Source organism: Hyperolius riggenbachi, chromosome 7, assembly GCF_040937935.1.
Source record: "Hyperolius riggenbachi isolate aHypRig1 chromosome 7, aHypRig1.pri, whole genome shotgun sequence".
Taxonomy (NCBI): Eukaryota; Metazoa; Chordata; class Amphibia; order Anura; family Hyperoliidae; genus Hyperolius; species Hyperolius riggenbachi.
Genome location: NC_090652.1, coordinates 164,415,042 through 164,430,949, shown reverse-complemented (window position 1 = coordinate 164,430,949; position 15,908 = coordinate 164,415,042). Strand labels below are relative to the sequence as shown.

The window sequence follows — 15,908 nt, the reverse complement described above, 5'->3', positions numbered from 1 at the left end:
GCAATGTGTGTTTATTATCTTTGCTTCTCTTTACTGATAAAGATACTAATAATGCTAATTGTAGACAGTGGTCTGCCCCTCTCAGCAGCTTGTAAAGTGGATGCAGCCTGGAGTGAATCGCCTCAAGCAGGCAGCCAGTCTGAGTGTAAACACAGACTCCTGGTATAGCTAGTTATATTCCAGCAATACTCCAGCTCATTTAGTTACCTGTTACCACCTCAGATCAGCCTATTTCTCCTCATGTCTGCTGCATGCTGTGAGTGACACAGTGACATATATTTGTGAGCTGTGTGACAGAGTAACCAAGCAGCTCAGGGTGACCCAAACTACTATGAGCTGTGTGAGAAATTAATTTTTAAGCAGGGATAGTGAGAGAGAGACCTGGGTGAATAAATAAAGTGCCCCTAGCACTAGTGGTAATGTGTACACTAATATAGAGTATTAAAAAAAAAAAGTCGTTTCAATCGATATTACTCCTTTAAGAATTTGAGGCTTAAAATTCTTGAAAAAAAAATGTACCGCTTTTGACTCAATTCCAGACAGAAATGCACCGCCAGGGAGGTTTAAGGACATCCAAGGTGACATTGTATGCATTTATACAGCTTTACTCACCTGCGCACGCACTCGTATGTGCAGAAGCCGCCGACGTGTGTGTGTGTGTGTGTGTGTGTGTGTGTGTGTGTGTGTGTGTGTGTGTGTGTGTGTGTGTGTGTGTGTGTGTGTGTGTGTGTGTGTGTGTGTGTGTGTGTGTGTGTGTGTGTGTGTGTGTAGGTCAGTGATCCAGTACACGGCTGACAGCGGGACCCTGGAGGACTGCAGACCTGTGGCGAGTGACACACAAACTTCTAGGGGTTGGAAGAAACCTCAGGTAAGTAAAGCTGTATACAATGTCATCACCTCAGATGTCCTTTGAGGCTAATTGGCTCAAGCAATGTAAGGGTATTTTGCCTTTTTCTGCATCAACTAGGATACGATAGGATGCAGTAAAGGGTGTACATTTATAAAAGCTGCTACAATAATTTTGGCACCAGGGATAGCTGCTAGTAAAATATTGGTAACTTTACTGATTTTCTACTATTGGGCTATGGGTAACAGTAGAATATCTGTCATTTTTACGAATATCTTACTATCGCTAAATCTAACCCTTGTATCAGTTGAACCCTCCCTCTATCAAAGCCGAACCTTAGCTTTGTCTAGTTAGTGCATGGCTACCAGTCGTGAGCTAATGCAAGAATAATAAAACCAGTACGTGGTTTGGGGAAGGGGGGGGGGGGGGGGTAAGTAGCCCAACATTAGAATTCCTTTTGTAGATTTGCTGGTATTGGATCTGTAGCCAATGGGTATGGCTACCCTCGCCTCATTATTATTATTTAGTATTGAAATAGCGCCGACATCTTCCGCAGCGCTGTACATAGTATATATTATCTCGTCACTAACTGTCCCTCAGAGGAGCTCACAATCTAGTCCCTACTATAGTCATATGTCCTATGTGTATGTATCGTGTAGTGTATGTGTTGCAGTCTAGGGCCAATTTAGGGGAAGCCAATAAACTTATCTGTATGTTTTTGGGATGTGGGAGGAAAAAGGAGTTCCCAGAGGAAACCCACACAAACACAGGTAGAACATACAAACTCCTTGCAGATGTTGATCTGGCTGGGATTCAAACCAGGGACCCAGCACTGCAAGGCGAAAGCGCTAACCACTACGCCACCGTGCTGTCCCATGCTCATGCAACACCTCCATCTGCGCATTGCTTAATGTTAAGACACTCAACAACAATTAAAGCCTACATAAACAAATACTTCCCTCCTCCCCAAAAAAAGAAAAATCAAACAAGCCTTTGGTTTTATGCTGACACTCCGAAACAGCATGTCTATGTTACAACCAGGAGTGCAACTATTTCCAGGTGGTTTTTTTTCATGGCACTGCTTGCCATACACCAACATTAGGCAACATAAATGAAAAATCTAACAGTAGAATGTGGTAATTGGGACCATTGGAGGAGGCACCATAAATAGAAGGGTGTCATGGTTCTGATTGCAGTAGGATGACAAACTGTAATAACGATGAAAGAAAAGTCTCGCCATGACCTACCCATTTGTAGATCAGAAACACGTGGCCCAACTAAAGAGGAAAATGAACTCCTAAATGCAAATGCAATGAAGGAATCCTGGCAGAGGCCTGTCTGCAGTACAGAAAAGGAAGGATTACAATAAGTAATCTTGGTACAGTGATATTTCAAGAGCCAAATAAAAGGACATGAAAAAAGGTATGTGCTGGAAGAAAAAACAAGTTACGGTGGTGTTTTATTGACAAGTTCACCTTTACTAGACCCTGAAGGTTTGATGGTTAAAGATAATATACAGATAATACAATCACTTTCATTTTTTTTATTTTTAGTGAAGCGCTTAATGTTACATTTCAAATAAAACCTATCATGCAACTTTAACAATCACTTTGCTCAACATTCAAAACTGGTCAAGGGTCAGACTATTCCATCCATATACGTATTTATTAACTGTTCTGTTTACAGGCAATATAAAATAAACAGTCCAACCTCTAACCATATAATGACTCCAATACTTTGGCCGTACACATGCAATTATAGTAAAACTGATTTATGGTAGCAGCACATTATATGTAAATAGAAATGTGAAATTTAATACTAAAATGAAAGTGGAATTCGCATATAAATATGTCACAATAAAATGTGATGTCGAAATGACTACAGTGCATGAGATGAAATGAATACTGTAAAGATTTCACAAAATTTATGCTGGCATCTATCCAACCCCGAAAACTCAGTTTCAAGGGAAATTAAAAAAGTAAAAAAAAAAATTCCCTGAATAAGTCTGGTCTTTTGATGTGAAACCCGGCTATAGGGGGACAATGGCCTTGATTTACTTAACTTTTCTCTGAAAGTATCCCACACAGATGTTTTCACAGCACATCAATAAACTACATTGTCATCCTTCAGTAAGAAAAAAATAAGTTGTCCCAAATTCATTTATGACTGATATGTTCTTACCAACTATTTAGCACTTTGTGATGTGCTAAAAAGGTATTTTGCAGATAAGATAACATCTCCTATAAAAAAAAAGACGTTTATTGAATCAGACTTTTAAGGATTTAGCTCAACTGGGTAACACATTAAAAACCTTTATCTATGCTTAGAGTCCTGCGTGTCACATGCTCAATTTTCCCTGAAACATATTCTGTTAAGCTAATGTGGTAGTTAGCCAGCATCTTCAGCAGCAAACGCAACTTCAGCCACCACTGCTCCTTTGGCATTCTGTGTCTGAAAGAAAAGCAAAAATCCAAATTAAAATTAATTTACCTTTCTGGACTGTATCCGTGCAGCAAAATGCCTTTTAGCCAAGGCTGTCCTTAAGGAGTAAAACTGTGAAGGGTGTGTTGAGACCAGTGACAGGCGTGTGCTGTCAGAACCTGGCTCTTTCTGGTTTACACCAGGAGTACATCATAGGAAACCAAAGTTGCTCACTTAAACCGGAATTATTGCTAATACCTTTTAAGAAGGTAAAATTACATTTAACTTTGCTTTTTTAATAGAGGGCTTTTTGGTCTTTTTAGCCCTTTTTACATTCCTAGTGGTTCTGAGTCACCATGAGCTGCCTGGGTATTTCTTAGTACTGGTCTAAACCCTATCCCATAGAGCCATATCAGTCCATGCCTCAGGCCCAATGCACACCAAAACCGCTAGCAGATCCTCAAAACGCTAGCGTTTTTTGGAGCAGATTTCAGAGCGATTCTAGGCATGTTTAGAGACGTTTTCTAAACATGCCTAGCGGTTTTGGGAGCGTTTTTGTGTAGCAGATTACACATAGTTACAGTAAAAGCTGTTACTGAACAGCTTCTGTAACAAAAACGCCGCCTGGAAAACCACTCTGATCTAGCGTTTTCACGAGCGGTTTGAGCTTTTCCTATACTTTACATTGAGGCAGAAACGCTTCTGCAAACCACAAACGTGCAGCAGGAGGCACGTTTGCGGTTTGCTAAAAAACGCAAACCACTGGCGTGCGCCACCCCATTGAAATACATTAGCCAAGCGTTTTCATAGGCTGATGCAGTTGGCGGATCGCTGCTAAAACCGGTTGGTGTGCACTGGGCCATACACTGACAAGGTCCAACAAGTCTGAAGCAGCCTGTATACACTATACTATATGTTGGATCGGTGTGGCTCTGTAAACTGTATTAGCCGTAGGCTAATACGGTTCTGGATTTGCAGCATTGCTTTCAGGGGCAGAAACAGATGAGTAGCATATTCAGGAGTGATGTATCATGGGAAACTAAAGTTGATCACTTTAAACAGAAGGTATATGTGATAATTCAGCTTTAAGAAAAATTACATTTAGCTTTGCTTTTCAATAAAGAGCTTTTAACCCTTTATACATTCCTGGTGGTTCCTGGTCACCATGAGCTCAACAAGGGTGAATAAAACTTTGTTAAAAGCACAATAAAAGTAGAAAATAGGAGTTAACAAAAAAGGAATGTTATTTGCGCAGTCAATGTGCCAACTTCCTCAGGCCAGTAACGATGCCAATTTAAACAAGCCGAATAGCCAAGAGCTGTCTGGGTATTCTTTATATACACCACAGATTACTGAGCACTAAACAAAGAAGGATGCTCAAGTCAAGACATTCAATATGGAAAGGTGCATTTGGAGGAAATAGGCTGTGGTTGAAAAAGGCCAATAAAACAAATTTTTGTTTTAGTTGTAATTTTCCGGCTCGGGTGATAATGCATCCTCATCCTTAGTGGATGCAGATGTTTCTAGGATGACCTTTACTTTCTGATGGCCTCATGACCACATAGCTTTTAATTAATTAGACACTAAGTGCCATGTTTTTCAGGGTGAAAGGTGCAACTTTTACTATGCACTGAAAATCAATGAATGCAGATAGTTTTCCTCTGTTAGTACACTATATACTTACTCAAAGTCTGTGATCTGTTTTAGTTCAGCTACAGATGTACAGCCTACAATTTTCTTCTTCAGGCCAATTACACAAGCAGAATCTGGCGAATTGGCAAATACCCGACCTGAAAATGTGCGAGTTAAAATGTAAAAGATGAGACTTTGCAGACTATGAAACTTGTGTGTTCTTCACAGACATTGAACATGTCCATAATATATTATATCAATAGTCAATGATTTAATACAGTAACAGTGGTTATGCTGTGAAACACCCTATTACCCCATTTAGGGCCCATTCACACTTGCATTTGCAAAACGCCGGCCATTAAAGCCTGCATTTTGCAGGTGATTTTTCCGCGATCGCGTTTACCGCTTCTATAGCACTGGAACGCGATCGCGAAGAAATCGCCTGAATATGGTGCAGGCGACGCGTTTGCGCTTCACGTTTTTGGGCGGTTTGCAGCGATTAGCGCAAATTGCCCAAGTAAGAACAGGCCCATAGACTTTTATAACACTAGCGCTTTGAAAAGTGTTAGCGTTTGAGTGTTTTGCTGAAATCCCCGGCAAAACGCTCAAGTGTGAATGGGCCCTTACACTTAATCAGTTGGTACGCGTTTTTCTTCTTCTCCATAGCAATGCATTATGAAAAATCTGTCAGTTAAAACATGTATAGTGTGAACTGAGCCATTGGGAAACACGGGGATTACTTTGAAAGGAACTTCAGCCTAAACAATTTTACTGTCATTAAGTTACATTAGTTATGTTAATTAGAATAGATAGGTAATATAATATTTTACCCACACTGTTTTAAAAGAACAGGCAAATGTTTGTGATTCATGGGGGCTGCCATCTTTGTCATGGGGGCAGCCATCTTTTTGGTTGAAAGGAGGTGACAGGGAGCATGAGACACAGTTCTAACTGTCCGGTGTCCTGATAACCCCTCCCAGCTGCACGCACTAGGCTTCAAATGTCAAATTCAAAATGTAAAAAAAAAAAATTTGCACCAAAACAGCAGAACGAGAACATCTTCAGAAATCCCATCATGCTTTGCACAGCATAAGGGGAAAACTACCCGGGCAGTTTTCTTCTGTGCAGCTAAAAATGAGGCTTGTATAAGAGAAACAAAGTTCTGATGCTGTGAAACTGTTAAAGAAACGCCAGGCCTTTTCAGTGCTGCTGAGTCGATTTTTAGTCTGGAGGTTCACTTTAAGTTATAACTTAAAGCAACTGATTAAGTGTAAATGGGGCCTTTAACCTCCTTGCTGGTCTAATTCTCGCCGGCAAGGAGGCAGCGCAGCACTTTTTTTTTTTTAAATCATGTAGCGAGCCCAGGGCTCGCTACATGATAGCCGCTGAGCGGCGGCATCCCCCCGCCCACTCCGATCGCCTTCGGCGATCAGAGTAAGCAGGAAATCCCGTTCAGAACGGCGGCTCGGTGCGGCAGGTAGCGGCGAATCGGCGGCGATCGCGTACTACACGCAGCTAGCAAAGTGCTAAAAAATTATGCAAATCTGCCCAACGGGGCCTGAGAAATCCTCCTGCGCAGGTTACCCCGAACTGAGTTAGGGATAACCGGCAAGGAGGTTAACAGCATGTAACAAAAAACAAAAAAAACAACCTGACTGACAGACTCCCTGCTTTACCCTACACAGACCATTTCAAGTTCAAAGCACCAGCAGGTAGAGAGAAGCTTTCACTGAGACAAGACAAGACAAATAACATTTATATTGCGCTTTTCTCCTTGCGGACTCAAAGCGCCAGAGCAGAGCAGCAGCCACTAGGGCGCGCTCTATTGGCAGTAGCAGTGTAAGGGAGACTTGCCAAAGGTCTCCTACTGAATTAGTGCTGGCTTACTGAACAGGCAGAGCCGAGATTCGAACCCTGGTCTCCTGTGTCAGAGGCAGAGCCCTTAACCATTACACCATCAGCCAACTGAGGTGCGTCAACTAAGATGTTAACCCTTAAAGAGAACAACTAAGATGTTAACCCTTAAAGAGAACCTGAACTGAAAATAAAAAGTCAAAATAACCATACACAGGTCATGCTTACATCCTGTGTAGTCTACTCCTCAATGTCTTTCTCCTCTCCTGCGTCCCATTTGTCCACTATGATCAATGGGATTTTCCGTCCTCCATTTTAAAAATGGCCATTACCCCATAACAGCTTCCTGGTCAGCACACTGTTAAACTGTAACATCGCCCACTTGAGCCATAGGGAAACATGGGCATTACCTTGCACATTCAGTTGTAACTGACAGCTGCTCATTTATAACTGACAGCAACTGGTATATTTCATTTCTGACAAAATATTGTCAGAACTGAAAGGGATCACTGTAAGAACAAAATGATGAGCTTCTGCGAGGAACTGATGGTAAGGTTAGTATGTAATATTAAAGGGGAACTACAGCAAAAAACTGTAAAATTTAAAATATGTGCAAACATATACAAATAAATACATTTTTTTCTCAGAGTAAAATGAGCCATAAATTACTTTTCTCCTACGTTGCTGTCACTTACAGTAGGTTGTAGAAATCTGACAGAAGTGACAGGTTTTGGACTAGTCCATCTCTTTATAGGGGATTCTTAGGGATATATTTATTTTCAAAAGCACTTAGTGAATGGCAGTTGCTCTGTCCAACTGTCAAAAACTGTGTAGGGAGCAGGGAAGCTGGCCAGGATCTTTGTATAAATCCCTTTTAGGGAATATCTTTATAAAGAATAAAAGCCTTGCTGAGAATCCCCTATTAAGAGATGGACTAGTCCAAAACCTGTCACTTATGTCAGATTTCTACTGCCTACTGTGAGTGACAGCAACATGGGAGAAAAGTAATTTATGGCTCATTTTACTCTGGAAAAAACGTACTTCTTAATTGTATATGGTTGCACATATTTTAAATGTTAAAGTTTTTCGCAGTTGTGCCCCTTTAATTTTCAGCTACGTCATGTTTTTATTTTAAATTTTACTCGCTTCAGGTTCCCTTTAACTTCCTTGGCAGTATGATCATTTCCAGATTTTTTTTTCCCCAAAAGCTGTGCAATTTTTTCATAAGCTTTCAGATCCTAAAAATAATACTGTTTGAGAGATCTGCGGCACATTCCACACCTCCAATGGATCCAACTCGTGAATACTGCTCAGAACTGCAGCTTTCTGTCCCGAGCCAGACTTGGGGTTACCGCTAAGGAGTTAAACAAAATACATTCACTGTGTACGGCAACTGCTGCTGCATGTCTGACCATTATAAATGTGTGTACTATTTGTTGCCATTCCCAATCTGGACTGTAACAAAGTTTAATTTAAAGTAGCCTTCTTAAAGTTCCTTCAGAGCATCCCAAATTCAGCTCGACTTAAATATTGTTTATTGATAAAGGAAAAAATATTACAAGACATTTACAGAAAGAAAATCATAAAAGCCCATTAAACAGTACAAATAAAAAGGATAAAAACATTAAAAGGGATATTCTGCAACAAGGATGGTCCATTGTGTCTGTTTTTAGAATTGCCTTTCTAGCCTACCAATATCTCTGTACACCCTAGTATGAGTTCCCCAACAATAACATCCTAAAGATTTAAGCCCCCGTCCTCCTTGCACATAACCTTAAGGCATGGGACCCAGATTCTTGTCAGGCTTGCATTCCCTGTGCCTCCCTATGGCTTCTAGAATTAATGACCCACTATTCCCTCATGGCTGGGATGCTACTTCAGTGTTCTGATGGTGGCTATAGGACCATGGCCTCTCTACAGTTACAGACTCTAACGTCAAAGGTTTATACAGAAGGCTGGAACTCACAAGAAAAATTAATTTAACAAACCACCTAATGAGTATTTTTGATTCTGATAAATATGCCATTGAATAAGGAATCTGGTAAAAGGCAAGGACTTCCCTTTAGATCTTTCCCAATTTGATAAAAAAAAGTACCTTCAGGCCACAGTTCAATTTCTTTTTTTGAATTGGGTGAAGTGCTTGAACAGAACAGCTCCACCAATTTACATACACTTGAATCTGCATATAAAGTGAGGACACAGATTCTAATGCTACATACACACTTGAGATAAAAGTCTTTGGAAAAGGTAAGATCACAGACCAATTTTACCCCCTTCCTTGTAGTATGAGAGCCATACTCTACACAGTCTATTTTATTGAGCTGAACTCTCCATCAGATAAAATATTTGCAAGATGCTGCACACACAGATGCTGTACACATTCAAAATATCAGTATCTGCAAAACATCTGTTTCTGCAAAAGATCAGTTCCTGCCAAATGCATTCATAGTCTATGATATCTGCAGATCTCAATACACACCTTGTTTAACAGACATTCATCTGCAGATCTGACAATCATCTGCAGATCTGAAGATCCATCCTGGTGGATCTGATCTGCAGATGAATGTCTGTTAAAAGGTGTGTATGAGGATCTGCTCCTATCCGTTCCTATGAATGCATTTTGTAGGAACGGATCTTTTGCAGGAACAGATCTTTTGCAGATACTGATCTTTTGAATGTGTACAGCATCTTTGTGTGCAGCATCTTGCAAAGATTTTATCTGATGGGGAGTTAAGCTCAATAGAATAGACTGTGTAGAGTATGGCTATCATACTACATGGAAGGGGGTAAAATTGGTCTGTGATCTTACCTTTTCCAAAGACTTTTATCTCAAGTGTGTATGTAGCATTAGACCCAACAAGATTAGCCCATCTCTACCCCATGGTAAACCCAAATTGCTTCAGAGATTGTGATACACACTTGGTGGACTATACTCAAACTAATTTGCCTTTACAGCAGTGTCTATGGTCTACTGCATTCCTTATTTCACATAGTAATCCACAAGGAGCCAAGGACTGCCCTTCTATATTGGAAAATAGACACCCACACTGCCTCCCAAAATAGACTAGCAACATTACTGTTCCAAGCAGCAACAATAACTGTAGCTAAAAATTAGAAAAAAAAGTCTACTACAGTAGAACATCGTTATTGCCCATTATCTGTAACTTGCGTGTGCATGGCTGCAATGCTGCAGTATCATCCAGGCTGCTCAGAAATGTGGACAGAGAAGCACACTATCAGTAGTGTGCCTGCATTAACTGGTGAGGCCTATGCTTCCTGTGCAAGCTGCTGCATGATTATTGCATGCAAATTCCTGCACATTGAGCACTGTGCAGTGTGATCTAGCTTAGACAGTCTGTGGTCGCTTGCTGAAATATTGAATAGAAAAAATGACTCCCAATTATTGACAGAATTAAGATACAATACTATAGTATAGTATACTTTTTGTGTTTGAGTATGACAATTTCTGACATTGTAAACGTCTGATATAGTAAATTATTTTTTCCCGGTCACTTGGAGTTTACTATAACGGGATTCTACTGCATCAACCCTCAGGTGGAACAATATCATGGTTAATGAAAAGCTGACTAGCATCTTACAAGGTACTATATTTTTTAAACTTTGGGTGCACATGGATTCAATAAAAATGTCCTGAAATAATTGCAGAAACTCCAGAAACCAAAGGGAATCCCATCTCCCCCTCTCTGCACTCTCTTGTGATGAATTTCTACTGCCTTTTCATTCTCTGTTCTTTTACAATATTATTTAGCATTTATACAGTGCCAACATCTTCAGCAGCGCTGTACAAAGTACGGTATATTGTCTTGTCACTTAATTATTCCTCATGTCTAATGTATGTATCGTGTAGAGTATGTATCGTAGTCTAGGGCCAATTTTCAGGAGATGCCAATTAACTTATCTGTATATTTTTGAGATGTGGAAGGAAATCGTAGTGCACGGAGGAAACCCACGCAGACACGAGGATAACATCCAAACTCTGTGCAGATACTGGCTGGAATCCAAACAGACCTATCGCTGCATGGCGGGAGTGCTAACCACTACACCACCGTGCTGCCTTATCCTCCCCTCTTGTTCATTCATTCTCTTTTTTCATTCCCACAGCAAATTCCCTGGGAAATGGGTAGGGAGTATCCAGGAGAACTTCCAACTCACTCAATATTATTTTCTGGGTTATATTGCAGTTAGACCCTAATCTCATGTTTTCTGTTAAGAACCCTTCGTTGCCTCCAGGGGTTCTTGAACAGAGTTTCCCCAAGACTATGACTGCATAGAAGGTCTAGCAAAATGCTCAGTCATTACTATACAAATGCTTCTAGGACATGATAGAAAGTTGTTACCCATCCTCAAAAATCCAATAAATAGCCTCCCTCAAGACCTTAATAAATATGATTCTCTCACTCTCGTGCAGCCTTTCATGACCCAATTACAGAGAGATGTAGCTAAAGTAGAACAAGACACTATTGAGGCAAAAAAAGAAAAAGCTGCAACGAGATCGAGAAGATTACAATCAAAACAAAGCCTATTTGTGGAGGCACAGAGGCAATCGCAGAGGAAGAAGATACAGGAAAAATCCAAAAAGACTTCCTAATGCTAAACCAAAAGAGGGTGCAGTAGGTGGGCATCAGCCAGTCAGACCATATAACAACCAATCTTCCGATACGTCTGATTTTTTAGATACTGGAAGCGAAAGCGAAGGGGTGGCAGGAGATATCAGAAAAAGATTAACCAGTTATGCACAGGCCCTGAAAGACACCCCGAACAAAAAGAAAAGACCACTGGGGAGTCCAGAGGAGCTGTAGCAGCAGAAGAAATTATCAATCTGTCAGACCAACCCCTTACCCAGATCGAGGTCCAAGTCTTGAGAAAAGGTTTATCCTTTTCTCCTATTAAGGAATTTGACTTGTTTGAACTAGTGAAAGATCTCCATCTCTTCTGTCTTAAACTGACCCTCAAATTTGTGTATCACACAAAAAAAAAAGACTACTCCACAACTACACGATGCACTATTTCTTCCAGAAGCTATAGAGCGTCAAGTCTTACAAGATTTGCTCGATCTGGTAAGTGAAAACGACCCCCCACAAGAAGACCGGCCAAAGACTGGGTTTAGGCCCCCTTCATACTTTATGCCTTCTCTTGCATTATGTGCACAGGTCAAAGTCTTTTTTGAAATGATGCTCCAAGATCTAAAGAAGATCCAGAGAACTCCTGGTACACAGAACAATCTGACAAAGGAAGAACAGAGAGCATTACAGGTACTAAGTTCTCGAACTGATATAGTCATCAAAGAGGCTGATAAACGGGGTAATGTAGTGGTCTGGCCTACCGCTGCCAAACAATTAAACAACAAAAAATTCTACTGTAGATTATACACCAATCCTACAGCTCTTTTTAAAGACAAACTTGATTTGATATTGGGAGACGCAAAGCATACTGGACTTGATATTGAGAGAGGCAAAGCATACTGGACTCATCTCACTCAGAGAATGGAAGTTTCTGACAGTAAAACATCCAGTCACACCTACTCTCTATTTGCTATCTAAAGTGCATAAAAATAGAGAAGCTCCACCAGGTAGACCAATAGTGGCAGGTATTAGTCTTTTGGAATGTTGCTGTTCTTTTATTGATTGTTTTCTTCCGGACCATGTGACCAGTCTGGACTCTTATGTAAGAGAATCATCAGCTCTTCTCACTGAACAGGATGATATGGTCTTGCCCCCAGGCTCATTACTCATTACCTGTGATGTAGGATCACTCTACAGGAATATCGACCACAGAGATGCCTTATCAACCGTCAAATACTTCCTCAGGTCAACTTCAACCTCAAGGGACGATTTCAATACCTTCCTTCTCCAACTGCTTGACTACGTCCTCAAACATAACTTCTTTACCTTCAACGGTAAATATTATTTGCAAACCCATGGCGTTTCAATGGGAGCTAAGTGCGCCCCCTCAATCGCCAACCTTTTCTTAGGTTGGTGGGAAAGGGAAATTATTTGTTCGTCAAAAATGGGAGTGTACCATAAAGTATTCTTGGTTACTTTAGGTATGTGAACGACATACTTATACTATGGAATGGCACCATAGAGAAAGCCCAGGAATTTGTTTCTCTCCTAAATACCAATGACCACAATATCTTTCTTACAGCTAATTACTCTCAGACTGAAGAAAGTTTCTTGGACTTAAAAATAAAATTGAGTAAGCAAGGCGCTATTTATACCACACTGTACCATAAAGAAACTGCTGTCAACAGTCTTACATTTTGATTCTTTTCATACAGGCACAAACGTAATATTCGGACGATTCCACCAGCTGAGACGAAACTGTACAAATCTATCTGACTTTGAGAGAGAAGCAGACAAGTTGGCACAACGATTCCTGAATAGAGGCTATCCAAAGAAGTCTGTCAAAAGAGCTCTACATATAGCAAGATCAAGCAATAGAGTGGATTTGTTACAACCAAAGGTAAAAGAAAAAGAAGTTCTAGTCAGATTTTGCACAATGTACAACAGCCAATGGACCCAGATACGCAATAGTCTTAAAAGGGAACCAGAGACGACATACTTCTAAAAAGAAAAACGTTTTTATACATACCTGGGGCTTCTTCCAGCCCCATAAGCCTGCATCGCTCCCACACCGCCATCCTCCGCTTCCTGGATCCGCCGGTACCGGGCCCCGTCACTTCCGGCGGACGCGGCCAATTGTCCGCATGAGCAGGGGCTCCCTCCATACCCTTACGCGTGCGGCTGCGCAGTATGCAGCAGCACGCGTAAGGGTATGCCGGGAGCCCCTGTGATGCGGACAATTGGCTGCATGCTGCCGCCGACTGGCCGAAACTACGGGACTCGGTACCACCGGATACAGGAAGCGGAGGACGGCGGCGTGGGAGCGATCCGTGCGTATGGGGCTGGAGGAAGCCCCAGGTATGTATAAAATCTTTTTTCTGGGGCCTCTGGTTCCCTTTAACAGACATTGGTATGTCATTCGTAGTGATCCAGTGATGTGTAACAGAGCATGCCTCATTAACAGCGAAGAGAGCCCCCACCATAAGAGATATAATCTGTAGAAGCCACTACAGTACGCAACAAAAGCATTCCACAAAACCGAAAGGCAGCTATCCCTGTAGCAGCTGTAACATCTGCCCAGAAATGACACCTACCAAACAGGTATGGAATGCTACACATACAAGGTATTTCAATTTCAAACAATTTATTAATTGTCAAACCACCAGTGTGATCTATCGCTTGGAATGCCCTTGTGGCCTTAAATATATTGGTCAGACGAAAAATATGCTAAAAGTACGCATACAGAAACACTTTTCCACGATCAGATCAGCAGCTAAGGATCACTTAGAAGGAAAAAAAGATTACCCCTGTGGCTCACCATGCTCCTATGTACCATAATAGCAGCACAGTTGGTTGGAAAGTTACTGGCCTTCAAAAAAAATCCCTGCACCCACACGAGGAGGAGATATCACCCAATCCTTACTCAGAGCAGAAACTAAGTGGATCTTTGAAATGGGCACCCAAACACCTAGTGGTCTAAACGCGGTTTTCTCGTTTAGTAGTCTTTTACACTGAGCCCTATTTCTTCGCCATTTGGCCTTATTTTTGGCCCATGTGCTGGTACTGGGTACATATATTCGGTTGTTTGCTCTCTGGTGTTAATTTGACAAATTACATCTCACATTTGAGAGCACATCCACTCTTGTGCACAATAAATGAGATGTACATGTATGTATATATATATATTTTGTTTTGTTTCTCTTTCCCTTCACTCCCCAATTATCATTCCTCCACTTAAACTGCAGTATGAAGATACTCAATACATCATGCGCAGCAAAGAAAGCCAGATAGAGAATATATTCAAGAACTAAGACTCAAATATGTTATGCAGTGTTATTTTCTTTCTCCAGTAGAGGTCACTCTCTGCACAAGTTTTGACAAGCCAGTGAAGTTTGTTTTATCATTATTTATATACGTATTATTATTGCTTCCATTATGATGTTCTTCAATACAATGTATGTTTTTTACATAAGAGTACCCCTTTTCCTTTCATCTTTATTTCCTCATCTCCTTTTCCTCTTTTTTCTACACTATGTTCAACTAGCGCTTCCGCCCCTCCTTACCCTTTTACAATTGGCTCTCACAGACGGCGCAGCCATGTCTAGGTTGCTATGGCAACCGGATGAGGCTGGCGTAATGACGCGGCCGCATCACGTTCGGGCATAGCGTATATGTCACTTCCCTTTCGATAGTTCAAAGGGCAGCATTTTATCCCCAGCATTCAGCCTTCTCAGAAGCGGGCAGTCTCCCGCGAGCTGCACTAAGGTTTGACCTGGGGTCCACTTCTCCCTCTCCTGCCACCTTTCCAGTAAGTTCAGCTTTTGTACTTTCGGCACTTTTCTCTTGCCTTTGTGCATTCCTTGCACATTGTTTGTGGTTATTTTTATATGCATTTCCTCATGCATTTGAACTGTGATTTTGCACTCATTGTATGCACTTTATTGATCATTGTTTGTATATGTTACGGCCAGAACCCGAAGTGTGGCCACTTCGCGTTCTGGCCAGCCACTTCGGGTTCTGGCCGGCCAATGTGCGAAGTGGCCGCAGCGGAGCGGCCAATGTCAGAAATGTAATTACTACACTAAGCTACAATGTATTTTACAGCCGTCTCGCTGCGGCCAAATGTATAACAACTTGCTTAATTTCATTAAATATAGCCGGCGGCAATGTAATAGATGAAGCCGCCAGCTTTCGCACTGCCTTCTCCTCCTCCTCCCCCCCCCCCCCCCGCCTCTCCCTGTCTCCTATACGATACGAAGAAGCCGGCGGGGACACGCGTGTCCCCGAGAGTCGTTCGTCGCGGCAGGGGAAGCAGAGCACCCGCTCTGCAAGAACGGCAGGATACCCCTGCCGCGACGAACGACTCTCGGGACACGCGTGTCCCCGCCGGCTGCTCCGTATCGTATAGGAGGCAGGGAGAGGCGGGGGGTTGGATGGAGAGGAGAAGGAGGCAGTGCGAAAGCCGGCGGCTTCATCTATTACATTGCCGCCAGCTATATTTAATGAAATTAAGCAAGTTGTTATACATTTGGCCGCAGCGAGACAGCTGTAAAATACATTGTAGCTTAGTG

At 41.7% G+C, this 15,908-nt stretch overlaps 1 protein-coding gene across 2 annotated transcripts in view; it reads right to left on the bottom strand.

Annotated features, from left to right (window-relative positions):
• Positions 1 to 2,493: 2,493 nt before the first annotated feature.
• The window catches only part of PFKL (phosphofructokinase, liver type), a 184,693-nt gene continuing 171,278 nt past the window's right edge, over positions 2,494 to 15,908 (bottom strand). For both annotated transcript variants that reach the window (XM_068244841.1, XM_068244842.1), the window contains exons 21-22: positions 4,953 to 5,058; positions 2,494 to 3,298 (exon numbers count right to left, since the gene is read on the bottom strand). In XM_068244841.1, coding sequence (XP_068100942.1) covers positions 3,151 to 3,298; positions 4,953 to 5,058 — 254 coding nt within the window. In that variant the 3' untranslated portion in view covers positions 2,494 to 3,150. The remainder of the gene's footprint in view (positions 3,299 to 4,952; positions 5,059 to 15,908) is intronic.